At 38.3% G+C, this 14,350-nt stretch overlaps 1 protein-coding gene across 5 annotated transcripts in view; it reads left to right on the plus strand.

Annotated features, from left to right (window-relative positions):
- NALCN (sodium leak channel, non-selective) overlaps nt 1-14,350 on the plus strand; it is a 300,559-nt gene that overhangs the window by 86,725 nt on the left and 199,484 nt on the right. For all 5 annotated transcript variants that reach the window (XM_040487132.1, XM_040487128.1, XM_040487129.1 and 2 more), the window contains 2 exons: nt 9,441-9,583; nt 9,705-9,809. In XM_040487132.1, coding sequence (XP_040343066.1) covers nt 9,441-9,583; nt 9,705-9,809 — 248 coding nt within the window. The remainder of the gene's footprint in view (nt 1-9,440; nt 9,584-9,704; nt 9,810-14,350) is intronic.

Consider the following 14,350-nt stretch of genomic DNA (forward strand, 5'->3'; position numbering starts at 1 on the left):
TCTTTTGAGTTTTCTATATATAGTATCATGTCATCTGCAGATAGTGAAGTTTTACTTCTTCCTTATCAACTTGGATGCCTTTTATTTCTTTTTGTTGTCTGATTGCTGTGGCTAGGATTTCCAGTACTATATTGAATAAAAGTTGTGAGAGTGAATATCCTTGTCTTGTTCCTGACCTTATGGGAAAAGCTCTCAGTTTTTCCCCATTAAGGATGATGTTAGTTGTGGGTTTTTTACATATGGCCTTTATTATGTTGAGGTATGTTTCCTCTAGACCTACTTTGTGGAGGGTTTTTATCATGAATGGATGTTGTACTTTGTCAAAAGCTTTTTCTGCTTCTATTGAAATGATCAAATGGTACTTATCCTTCTTTTTATTGCTGTGATGTATCACGTTGATCGATTTGTGAATATTGAATCACCCTTGCATCCCAGGAATAAATCCCACTTGATTTGGTGAATGATTTTTTTTAAAGTATTGCTGAATTCAGTTTGCTAGTATTTTGTTGAGGATTTTTGCATCTATGTTCATCAGAGATAGTGACTTGTAGTTCTCTTTTTTGGTGGTGTCTTTATATCATTTTGGTGTGAGGGTAATGTCGGCCTCATAGAATAAATTTGGAAGTTTTCCTTTCTTTTGTATTTTTTTAAACATTTTTTAATCTTTATTTTTGAGAGAGAGAGAGAGAGAGAGAGAGAGCAAGGGAGGGGCAGAGACAGAGGGAGACACAGAATCTGAAGCAGGTTCCAGGTTCTGAGCTGTCAGCACAGAGCCTGACACGGAGCTCAACCTCACGAGCTGGGAGATCATGACCTAAGCCTAATTCAGACGCTTAACCGACTGAGACACCCAGATGCCTCCTTTCTTTTCTATTTTTTAGAATGGTTTCAGAAGAAAAAAGACAGGATAGTTTCAGAAGAATAGGTATTCTTTAAATGTTTGTAAGAATTCGCCAACATCTTATATTTAGTTTTATATTACCATATAACTTTTTAAGTTTTTTTTATTGTAAATCAGGGAAATTTTATATTTATCATAGCACAGATAAGAACTTTATTCTTAGTTAAAGCCATATGTTATTTGTATTTCATATATCATATTTATTGTAAATTACATTTGTTTAATATCACTCAGCTATCTTACTTCCTTTGCAGAACTGATTCAATTTTAACATGCCTTTATGAGCGAAAATGTCAAATTATTTATTTCCAATTTTGGCTGATCTTTTGATCTTATGCTTACTTTATAAATCAGTCAGCCTTCCTATTCAAATTGAAACAAATTTTCGCTGTTGTGGCTATTCTGAGGTAGATGGACCAGGTTTACCTTAGAGTTAATTCTTATTTTTCATTGCTTATGCATGGTGATACAGAGATGTGAACTATATGTGTCCCAGAATATGAAGACAAGAAAGTCTTGGTCCTTTTTCCAGATACTGTACTTGATTCTAATTTTGGATTATTATGAAATTCTAATGTCAAAACTATTAACTCACCAAAACTTACATGAAATTCTGGCCTTTTTGCCTTCATTTCTTTTGACTGTCATTTCCAATAAATTTTGAAAGATTGGTGATGAAGCTACAACACTCTAAAAGAAATCATATTTTTGGCATGTATGTATTGCTTCCTTTTTGAGAAAATTAAAAGGTTACTAAATGACATTTATTTAATGCGTTAGTGGTGACCAACATGTATCATCATTATTATATTCTATTTATAGGGAGCTGAGGCCCAGAATGGTTAACTGGCTGATACTGTGTCAGTAGATAAGACGTAGTGGACAATTTGAATGTTACAGAAGATAACTGTGGCTAATTGTGGCTAAGTGTAGTTTTTTTAAGTTAACTAACAGGAAGTAACTTTAACGAAGTTCTTTCGATCTGAAGTCAAATCTCCTCAAAGGCAGAAGGTAACCAGTACCTGTCATGACCTCTCCTCTGCTCCTTTCATTCCCAGCCTACATGGAAATGGCCCAGCCCCAGAGGCAGGGAGTGTTTTCATTGGCACATGGACTAAGCGCTCTTGGAACTGTTCTACTTTAATACCCAAACTTTCCTGCCAATGTCAGCATCCGGCCTTGTCAACACTTCTTTTTCCATTTGTGAATACCATAGTATTAAAGCTTTCACCTCTCCTTTTCTAGAAGTGTTTTACATTTAGAACTTGGAAGTGTAGAAATTTTCTACATCTGAAGAAATACATTTCAAGTAAGAATCTTTATTACTTACTTAAAAGGTTTAAGTTAGAAAATGTATAGAAACATATACATGTTTTTTTCTATATGGCCTTTGATCTGATTGCAATTTAGTGCTCTGAGTGAGGTTTTAAGGTAATAGATAAAGTGATTTCAGCAGTGAGGCAATGTGGTTCCCTAGAAGTGCTTAACTATAAAAACATAACAAAACTAAGCTAACATTTACCCCCAAATAAGGTTTATAAATACATTTTAAAACATTTAGAATAAAAGAAGTCCTTTTTGTGTTTGCTCCCTGTTCTGGAATAGCAAATAAGAAGTGTTGTTTTGTTTTGCTGTTTTGATGGCCACATGACAATTCCCAGCCTGAATGTGTGTGTGGATCCTTAGATGAGCATTGGATGAGTTCTGTGCAGATTGTTATAATCATAAGGTCACATCACTCTCTATCAGGTGAAACACTTGAATTAACTATTTTGCATATATATCTTAGTAAAATTAAACATGATCCCAAGGAATATAAAACATTGTTCATAAAGGTTTTATTCTTCAGAAAAGTGACATCATTCCAGGTAATTTAATTCTAGCTGGTTTATTGTGCAATAAACATCTGTAATTCAGGATGGACCTTTCTTGCTAATGCTGCTGGTCTGCTGACTTGATTCACGTGTCATGTATGTGGAGCTCTCATAAAGAATTTGGAAATCTCATAAAGGATTTCAGAGTAGATTCTGTGGTCAAAGGTGACCCCAAGCTACAAGTTGTGGTTGAATTAGAGAAGCCACCGTTTGGTTTGAAATTCGGTCGTGGCTGCTTAGGTCCCCCTGTTGAGACCTACCCACACATGTCACGTGCTGGTTAGCAGCCTTCTGTTTGACACCCTGCTTCATGGTCCCCACAGCCCAGAGTCGTGAACATAGACTACAGATGTGTCCGTTTTCTTCTGTGTCTGTGAATATAACGAATGCCTTCTTCAGACGTAAAATCTGAAAAACGTGTAAAACATGTGTGTTTGTGGTTTGTTTTGGAATAATTCAGGAAGGGCCACTATCATCTTTGGTGAGGAAGATTTTGTGCAATTTATTTCATTCAAAATATGTGATTTTTCTTTATAAAACGTAATTAATATACACTTGTAATATCTCATTCTGCAAACTAAAATATCCCCCCCCCAGGTTACATGTGTGTACAGTCATCTTATAAAATTGCAGGAAATAAAAAAAAAAAAAATAAGATTTTCTTCCAACAGAAAACTCATAAATATTAATGTACTGGTACTATTGAGCTATCCACCATGTGGCAAATACTTTATATAAACAAATGATGTCTTAGGATCTAGGCTTTTAGCCTTCAGAAATCTGTAGAGATGAATAAAATGTCAAATTCAAATGTAGACTATTGTAAATATAGTCCAGAAATGCATTTTTAGGTCTCTCCTTTGGCCTCAAATTGTTTAACCTCCAAACCGTTCATAATAAGCCAAGGAGAAATTTGAGAAACCTCACAAGTGTTCCATTTTTCCCTGTGTCAAGAGAAGAACTTCAATTCAATTCAAAATACTTAATAAATACAAATCATATGCAAGGCCCAGAGCTAGGCACTGTAGGGCAAAGCTACAGAATCAAAAAGACTGTCAAGTTAGAAGAGTTGTTCTCAACCAGGGGCGATTCAGCCCACCAAGGGCTACTGGGCAATGTCTGAAAGCATTTCTGGTTTCACAACTTGGAGGTTGGGAGTGCTTTTGGAATCTAGTGGGAGGTCAGGATGCTATAGTGCACAGAACAGGCCCCCAAATTATTTAGCCCCAAATGTCACTGGTGCCAAAGTTGAGGAACCCTGGGTGAGAGTGTCAACTAAGCCAGTGAGTGACACTTCAGGAATTAAAACAAACAAAAAAACAAAACAAACAAACAAACAAACAAACAAAAACCCAGTGAATTCTACCTCAGTTCAAACTGACAGGACAACTTACCTTTGAGTGACTTCAGTCAATTCCCCCCTTAAGCTATGCAAAGCCCTTCTTTTCTATTACTTTTGTGGTTTATTAAGAATATCATTCTATGGAGCAATTCTAGAGTTTAAAAAAACAATTTAATTGGAGAGCAAGTTATATGAATGCAAACACGACAAAACAAATGAGCACCAATGAGCATAATCCATCTTGAATGAGTTGTATTTTTAGTAATGGAAACATGCAAAGATCAAGCTCTTTATGTGTGTTTACTTATTGGACCACCTTCCAGGACTGAATATTTAGTCATTGCAACTGTAGTTGATCAAATAAGCATCCTTTTGGGGTCTAGGATGGTGATTCTATCCTTCCACAGTTAAATATACTGGTTAAGAGCAGATTATTGAGGCACTTTTTGATCACAAACATTCAAATGTAGTGGTAGAGAAGCATGTAACTTTCTTTTCCCTTCCAACTGAAGGGGATGCTCAAACTGGATTATAGTAGAGGAAAACTCAATCAGCTGATGTCCAAAGAGTGAGATCCTATCAAAGGCAGCCAGAGGAACAGAAAGAGCAACTTAGAATAAGTTTGAAGGAAACTGATGTTCTTGAATAACAAAAATACTATCACTGTGCCCTCCAAAAGTGAGAGTCTGAGCCTGGTGGGAAATGAAGCCAGACAATCAGGTGAATTTTATCAGAAGTACAGCAGGTCGAGAACGTTAAAGGACCAGATAAGAAAATAAGTATCTGTAGCAGGATTGTAGAAGGAGGGATGATTCACTCTGGAAGTGAAGGGACCACTTCCAGACTCCTGTAGCTTGCTATGGTTTGCAAAACCGAGAGCACATTCCAGAGGGACCGAGCCAGAGCCAACATCCAATGGGATGGGTTGTCAGACCTGGAATGGGGCTGCCTCAAGAGGTTCTGTGTTCTCTATCACTGGAGGGATTAAAATTCAGGAACATTTCCCCAAGGATCCTTGAACAGTGAGAGAGAGGATGGAATGGATGGTCCTAAAAGGAACTTTCTGGGTTCTATTGGGAATTTTGAGTATGAAGGTAAAGGTTATTGTCCAGACTAAAGCCTGATGTATTTACTTATTCAATTGTCTCAAGCTTACATCACCAACTCTAACTCCCCCCCCCTTTTATTTTCACAATGGATTGGGTATCACCATCATTAGAATAGCATCACATATATTTTGGGTTTGAAGAGGAGTCTAATGGTGGGACCCCAGGTTAGTAGCTTATTATTAGTTGTCACCACAGTTTTGTGGCCCTGTTCTTTGAAAGTTGAATGACTCCATGGTATTTTGTAACCTATGACTAGAATAAACAATAGGCAATATTCCCAGGAGACAGTCAATTCATCACTTTTTTTTTAATGGAAAAAGAGTCAGCAGACGACAGCCAAGCAATAAATGTAATATTAAAGATAGTCAAAACAAAGGAAATATAATTTTGTTCAGAACTAGAAAAAAAAATCCACTGCTATGTCTCAATATATATAGCCTATAGCAAGTTCCCAGGAACTTATTTTCCAAATATAGACTAATAGGTCTTCTTATCCACTAAATTCAAACCATCAGTGAAAGAGGTCAGGAAAGGTGCATGAAATTAGGAGGATTGATGAGCTGAGTGTCGTTGTGATTTTGTTTCTTATACAACTTGAATTTATGCTTTGAGAGTTTGGAGTCTAAGAAAGTGGTACAATTCCAATAGCTTCACAGAGATATTTTTGGAGCAGGCCACAATGTTCTCCAGTAAGAGAATGCATTCTATCCCCACATGCTATTGTAGAATCATTATTCATTTAACAAAATGTGTTCTTTTCAGGTAGCAAGTTTAGTTCTATAGTTAAAATGGACTTAAAGTATTCTGGAATATATCTAGAAAATATTTTGTAAAATTTCATATATTAAAAAAAAGAAAATATTTTGTATATATAAAATACAATATTTTTTAGAAATTTTCCATGGTGGCACAAACAATACAGGAAGACTTTCTTGTTTATATGTAGTGTGGACTTTGAAATTTGCATACGTGTATGTGTTTTAAGTGAATTTTGAAAGTCAGCAAAACATAAAGTCAATCATAAAATTATCCCCTTTGCTTCCAAATTGTGCAATAATCACAGTGAGGAAGAATTAATTTTTTTAAAAAAGCAAATATTTGAGAAAAGCCTTTGTGTCTTAATACCATGATAATGGCTTCATTTATCAACAATTGAGTGCTCATCAATGCCAGGTACAGAAGTGAAAGATAGTTTTAACTTAGAGTGCTCTCCAAGTTAGTCAGCTAGTCAGTGCTAGTGAGGGAGATAAACTAGGCAGCAGGAGTAAGTGTGATAGGAGACACAGGTGCACGGAGGACTCCTTGGGAGATCTGAGAACCCAGTGTGGCCTGAAGGCAATGGAGGTGAGCTGGGCTGGATAAGAGCTGCACTGGACTCCGCTAAGCACACCAGAGACAAGCACCAGGAGGCACCAGAGAGCAGCATGTGTGAGCTAGGTACCTTTGGCTTCTTCCCCAGCATTGTTCACTTCCCAGAGAAAATAAGATGTTCATAAACTCCATTTTTGTCCGTTTAAATGTTGAACAATTGGAAAATCTTTCCAATGGATTTTCTTTTCGTACACTTTGCAAAGTCAGCAGCAGAAAAGTGATGAGGAAGGTCCTATCCAAATGCCTTCTCTTCTACAACTGATAGGTGCATCCTCCCAGCCTTTGACCCAGGGGAGTTCACTTCCTCAACAGTCAGCATTGTTCTGGGAAGTGTTTTAGCTAGATTTTCACAAATGTCTGATCTCTTTGTATCAACAAATGCTGCTCTTTGAGCCGCATGGTGGGTTTCTACTTCTTTCCCTTTGTGTGTGTGTGTCAAATTAGAAAAAATGAAGGAAACTCTTTGAGATAAGAACATACTGTTATTTTTACTTACTTTCAAATAGCATCTTCCCTGTAGATTTAATATTGAAGGACCTGGACAAATAGAAGAAGGATAATTCAGTGTTCCTCTCAAATGTAGTCTTACATTGACAGTCCTCATATTTTACCTGTAAATCTCAATTGGTAAAACTATTAGGCTTTACTAGTTACTCATAATGGATTTCTTGTAGCCACATTTCTGTTGTAGTTCAAATAACTAGAAGAAAATAAGGAACATAAATTACTTGTTTTATGTGAAAATTGTCTTTCGTATGCAGTCCACAAAAGCAAATATTTTGGACATTTTTAGTATGTATGAATCATTAATGAAAAGAATCATTTCTGTTTTTCTATTGGCATTTTATTTTTTTGTGCATGCTTTTCTTCCCTGAATCTTACCCTTAAAAATCATCTGCCTGTATGATTTTCTCAGTATGCTACAACCTTAGCCACCATAGTCCCTCAGGAAAAAAAATGGACTTCATTCAAATTAAGGTTCATGGGAGAAAATACGCTCTTTGGAAAGTCCCAGTCTTGAGCAAGAGAAAATATAAGTAAGATAGTAAAGATGAAAAGAGTTTAAAAGACTTGGTAACTGATGGTGTGGCCTCAGTTTCTGGTTCTGTCATTTTCTACCCCAGACAAATTCATTATCCAGTGACCTTCAGTTTCCTTTTCTGTAAAAGGATGTGATGGATAATACCAGCTCTTATACACAACTACCCATCTACCTGCCTAATTAGACGGAGGTTTTCCTGAGCATTTAAATAGGTAAAAGAACCTTAAAACGAAGTAGGATTTACAAATACTAGTTGTTAGGGCAACAACTTTCCAATGTACAAAATATGATTCTATGACATTATATTTTATATACAGTACTTAGCATAATAGGCATTCTCTCAATGAGTATTTGCTTTCCTTCTTTCTCTCAGCTTTTCTTTCAAGGCTGCATATGTCCCATTTGTCTCCATTTACCACAAGGCTTTCTGTTGTCCTGCATGCTTTGGTCCATTGATGCTCTAATTATTCTTCCCTCATTCACAGGCTCAGAGAGGCAGCTGGCCATCAGCCAACTTTAGTAACCCCCTTCTTAGTTTGGACATCTGATTGTATAAAGAGCCTAGTTTTAAATTTCTGTGCGATTAGAACATAGATGGGTGGATATTGGTTTTATATCCCATAATACTTAATCCATTTGTACCAATGGCATTTATTGGGGTGCGAATGTTCACCAGTTTTGTGAATAACAATATGCATCATGTGTGTTTTACAAACTTTAACTCAGTACCGTACTTTTTACTTATGTGTTTTCTCACCAAATACTATTAAGCAACTATTTTCAATGTTTACAATAATAGTACCTAAAATTTATTACATATCCACTGTGTTAGTGTTTTACAGAAATGAAATTATCTTCACCACACTAGGAGCTATTATTTATGCATTTTACAGATGGGGAAAACAAACCACAGAAAAGATATCAGGAGGCAAGATACCATCACAGTTGGTATCATCACAGAGCCTCTTTCCAGAATGACTGGATTAATTCAAGTTCCCCTATTATTATATGTGCACCCTTAGATAAATTACTTACTCTTTCTGTGCCTTAGTTTTCCCATCTATAAAGTGGGGAAATAATAACACATCCCTCATAATGTCATGAAAGGCAAACACTGTCTTTCCCCTGAATGGCATTTTAGGTTCTCTTCACTACAGCAAAAATCTGCCTGCATATTGTTCGCTCCTCTTTCTTTCCATCATCAATAGTATTTTCAATGAGACAATTCTCCCAGAAGTGGAGATACAGAGTGCTATTTGATGATTTATTGCCTTACATTTCGGTGTTCAGTAAACACAATGGAATCCAAAGACAGGCTCTGTCACATTAATTTTTGGAGCCTAAGGTACTTTAGTGTCCCTATGGGAAAGTGACTTCAGATGAAACCCAGTTCTCAAATTTATTTCATTTTGGCTAAAACCATAACAAGTGCTTTCAGCACACTGAAAGTGTTAAGCCCCAAATGGCAAGCTTGTACTGCACACATTATTTTTTATTATAGCTTACTTGGTTTGAGGGTTCCTTTCCTTTTCCACGCTCTTAGACGCATTTAACAGGGACAGATATAACATAAAGTTATTTTATTGCTAATGAAAGGGCCCTGGCCTGAAGTCAGAAACAACTTTGTCAAAATCCTAAGAATAAGAACAATAAAATAAATTGCATGCTATTTGAGTCCCTTTAGAAGAGCTTTTGTCATTGAGAAAATGAGTGTGGATAAATATCGATTGTTTTTTCTCAAAAGCGTTTCCCCATTTCCAAAGCCCGTTGTAAGTCGGTGCGCTCTCCTGTGTCCCCACAGGCACCAGCATATTCACCGTCTATGAGGCTGCATCCCAGGAGGGCTGGGTATTCCTCATGTACAGAGCCATTGACAGCTTCCCCCGCTGGCGGTCCTACTTCTACTTCATCACGCTCATATTCTTCCTGGCCTGGCTTGTGAAGGTACCATAGAAACTGGCCCCAGTGGAATCGGTCTGCCCCCCGCCCCCCACAGCCTCTGATGATGTTTTGTTTGCTTTTCATTGCCCTACACTTTCTCATCCGGGTCGGGATTTTCTTTCAGAACGTGTTCATTGCTGTCATCATTGAAACATTTGCAGAAATCAGGGTACAGTTTCAGCAGATGTGGGGATCGAGAAGCAGCACCACTTCAACAGCCACCACACAGGTACCCATGGGGGGTGATGTCCTTTCCCCGCTGGAACGCAGGCACACCCTCAGTGGGCCCTGAGGGAACGTGGGAAACCCCTGGGATAAGTGCCTTCTTCAGTCAGACCCACCGAGGGAGCTATTCAGCAATGCCCGTGCACAGGCCCAAACCCAGAGCAACCACATCAGCTTTTCTGGGTGATAGGGTGAGGGTACCTATGGTTTCATCAGCTCTGTGGGTGGGTTTGGCACAAAACCCACATTTACTATATACCTTTGATTTCATTCGGTCATTACAAGTCTTCAGAGAGCTTGCAGATAAAAATGGAAATGGTAGAATTTCCCGTTTTTAAAAATATTTATTCATGTGATTGAAAACCAATATGATGGCCTTTATGTATGGGATTAGAATTTTTTTTGGAACGGGAAGTATGTTTCATTCAGACCGATCCAATCACAGTATAGTAAATTATGAAGAAGACCTCATAATGCATATCTGATTTTTGAGGAATCACTAAATATTCAGTAGGGGAGCCCTATGCTCCCGAGAAATTGGGAGTGCCCTAGAATTTGGTTAAAAGCTTCGGGGCAGTTATTAACTAGGAGGGTAGTCCAGATCCTATGTCTTTGTTTTTAATTTTGGCTTTGTTTTGTGTGTGGATTTGGGGGGGGGTTCTTTTTTGTGTGTTTAGAAAGAGGAAGGGATGGGATGCCTGGGTGGCTCAGTCGGTTCAGCATCCAACTCTTGGTTTCAGCTCAGGTCATGAGCTCACATTTGTGAGACCGAGCTCTACATCAGGCTCTGTGCTGACAGTGCGGGGCCTGCTTGGGATTCTCTCTCTTCCTCTTTCTCTGCCTCTGACCCACTCACTCACACACTCTCTGTCACTCTTTCTCTCTCTCAAAATAAATAAATAAACTTAAAAAAAAGAAAAAGGAACGGAAGGTTTATATGTCTTAGTCTAGTTTGAATCTTTATATAAGAGAAAGAATATAAAAGTTCCTGAATCAAGCATGAAATTATTTTGATGCTCATGACTACTTTTTTTAATATTAAACTGTAAGATAAATTTAATGTAACATTGTAAATCATTATACAAGTCTGTGGACAAAGGTATTTGTGAAACCTCCAAGGTACAAATCTGGCTTTGAAAAGCTTCAAATTGAGCTTTTATGAATTACATGCTAAAATGCTATTAAACATGCTATTATTTGGAAAAGCCTTAAGCAACATCTTTACAGTGTTGTGAAGGTTTGAACTGACTAGCCAATTCATTATAGATGAAATAGTATTAATACTATTCAATTTTGGAAAACAACTAGTCAAACTTTTATGAAAGATTTTTTTTAATGTTATATAGGTTATATCACAGATGTAAAAAAAAGCACATCTAGTTTTTATTTCTTCTGTCATCTCTTCTAGGGAACTATGAAATATAATAAAGTTCAAGGTCCACTCTGGCTTGTCTTTTAAGTCAGGTGACAACGTCTGGAAGGTGTGTTTTCTGCTCTAAGACGTTGAGAACTAAATAGAGCATAAAGCTAAGAACTCAGCGCAGAATTTACATTCAGTGTTCCTAAGAGATGACCTAAAATAAAATGACTTTAAAACCACATTATGCTTATTAAGTAACTCTTATTTATAAAACCACAGCTGGAAAAGTCGTGTTTGGAAGCTCCACCAAATCAGCTAGCAGTTCTAATAGAAAGTGAAGTGGAAAGGGACTTTGAACAAAGTTGTGCAAAATGGTTTTGATGCAAAATTATACCTAATCAGGAGGAATAAATTGGTAATTCAGAGGTAATGCATCTAGGTATTCAGCAGAGGTAATCACACAGAGAATCCTGAAAAACCTTCATTAAGAGAAATGCTGTGGCTGAGGACCCGGTTGCTAGGCAACCAGAGCTCCTGCAGCAGCCTCGGGAAACATCACTTGGGCTGCCTGGCAACAGGCTGCAGGCCCCGCCCAGCCCCTCGCCAGCCAGGAGGCAAGTGGCTCAGATGCTTTTGTGTCTGAGGAGAGGAGGGACATCATTTCCTGCGATTCTGTTACATTTGCAAAATCTGGCAGAACTCTGTGCACAAGGACTTCACGTGGAATAGTTGTAAAAACTAAATCATTGGGGCGCCTGCGTGGCTCGGTCGGTTGAGTGTCCGACCTCAGCTCAGGTCATGATATCCATGATATCGTGGTCTGTGCGTTGAGCCCCGCGTCGGGCTCTGTGCTGACAGCTCGGGGCCTGGAGCCTGCTTCAGACTGTGTGTTTCTCTCTCTCTGTCTCTCTCTCTCTGCCCCTCTTCTACTCATGCTCTGGCACTCTCTCTGTCAAAAATAAAATAAAACATTAAAAAAATTTTTTAACTACATCATTAGTTTATAATTCTAATAAAACACACAGGCATTAAGAGAATAAAACAAAGATGGCTATTGTATTGCAAAGCACGCAGCTTTGCGGAACTGGAGCCACTTCCTGCCATTCTCTAGTATGTGGAACATAAGCAGTGGTTCTGTGTAACTTATCCTCACAGAAAGGCTAAGGGGATCTCAGGCTTAGTGCACTTGTTGGTGTCTTTGGGTCCCTTGACTTTTCAAGAGCATTGGTGTTGAGAAAGAAAATTATACATATTAATGGGATGAGGAAGGGGCTTTCTGATATCTTAGTTCAAGAGGACTTGCCTCTGATGTGGACCGTACGGAGGCAAAAGAGAACCAGGTGATGAGAACTGAATGGGTTTGTGTTGTTGTTGTTGTTGTTGTTGTTGTTGTTGTTATTAACAAAGCAGTCTGCTTTTGACTCACAGCATAGAAACAAATTACAGAAAAAAATAATGCCAAAGGACTTCTGGAGAGACCGTAATATAACATGTCACAGGAAAACAAAGAGAAAATGATGTGGAAAATTTCAGAGGAGTAATCATTAGTTTGTCTGAGCTCTGATGGAGATGATGGCTTTCATACCTGCACAATTATTAGCCGTGGGTCACGGTTGCCCCATGCTCAGCTGTGTGTTGGGTTAAAGGTCAGGAAACCCATAGGTCTGTGTTAAAACAGCACGTGCATAGGTCCACAGTAGTGTGGGTGTATCGTCCCAGAGCTGGATGCTGGGATGCACGGAGTGCTAGTAGGAAACATCCTGAGCTTAGCCCTCTCCATCCCAGGCTTCTGTTCTCACACCTTAGCTGCTTCACCTCAGCACCTGTCACCAGTCACCAGTCATGTGGTCTTCCAATTACGCTGATTCATGGTGGAGATAAGCTTGTTTCACTTTGCCTGGAGGAGAACGAAACTGTTAAGCTTGAAGGCCACACAAGGCTACATTTGTGTTATGTGTGCTCAAAAAACACTCGAGCTAGGCTCTGGCAATTAACGTGTACCTAACCTTTATGTACGAATTATAGTTCCCTAGGGTCATACTGAGGGATATGGAGGGACAACTGGCAGCTCAGGACTCGAGCCCTGAGGGTTCCTGGCTTGGGATGTCCTGTTGTCTACCTCACATAGCTGTCACATTAACCAATCTAAATGTTGTTTTATAATTCAGGGGACTAAAGACAAATGGAACCTTGGACATGTCTGAATTTCTTTCACTTCATTTTATACAAAGGGGTGACCTTGAGAGAACACTTTTACTAACAATTAAATTGATTCATTTGATTTTGGTCAGCTGGAAAAAAAATAATTTAACAGAGAAAACTAGTCTGCTGCTGATCAAAGCAAATCTATGCCCCAGGGATCCTTTGTGTCATGATAAGAGACCATAGGCTGCACATACAGAAGATTTTTAGCTAGTGACTGACAGGATTGCTTTTGTCTTTTCTCCTTAAAAGGAGACACCCAGCATTTTGACGGGAACTTTAAAAGACACCGTAAAAGGTTTGCATTTCAACCAATGTATGTAGTCTCAGAATGAGCCTATTCATGGGGATGTGCTTGCTTCTACCACTAAGAATACCTTTCAAAATTCATTCTAAAGGGAATCAGAATCCTGTACACGGACACCTGAGCGAAGTAATTTGTAACTTCCATCTTTGATCAAAGATTCTTTGGGTATATGTGCACCCCCATCTTGTCACTTAAAAATACACATGTGGTATATAGACAGATGGTAGCTATCCTTGGGGTGAACATAGCATAATGTAAATTAAATCAGGGTACTGTTTCAAGGGATAATTAAATTGAGCATATGTGGAACAATATTTTGTAGGATGTCCTACGAAAGGTGCTCTCTGTATATGTTTTGAAGTTCAAAATAAGTAGCATACTTGGCAAAAAGCCCCCCATGCAGTCTTCGAAAAGTATTGATTCTAGGACGTAAACAACTGATACACCATTTTTCTGAGTTGCAGGTTGGCATTGTAGAGAATTCTCAATCCAACGATTAAAAAAAGTTTTCTTTTTTTAAAAAATATTTTTAATGTTTATTTTTAAGAGAGAGGGAGAGAGACAGAGTGTGAGCGGGGAAGGGGCAGAGAAAGCAGGAGACACAGAATTCAAAACAGGCTCCAGGCTCCAAGCTGTCAGCACAGACCCTGATGTGGGGCTTGAACCCATGTACCGT

This window comes from Herpailurus yagouaroundi, unplaced genomic scaffold (assembly GCF_014898765.1).
Source record: "Herpailurus yagouaroundi ecotype Mexico unplaced genomic scaffold, PumYag 164, whole genome shotgun sequence".
Classification (NCBI taxonomy): domain Eukaryota; kingdom Metazoa; phylum Chordata; class Mammalia; order Carnivora; family Felidae; genus Herpailurus; species Herpailurus yagouaroundi.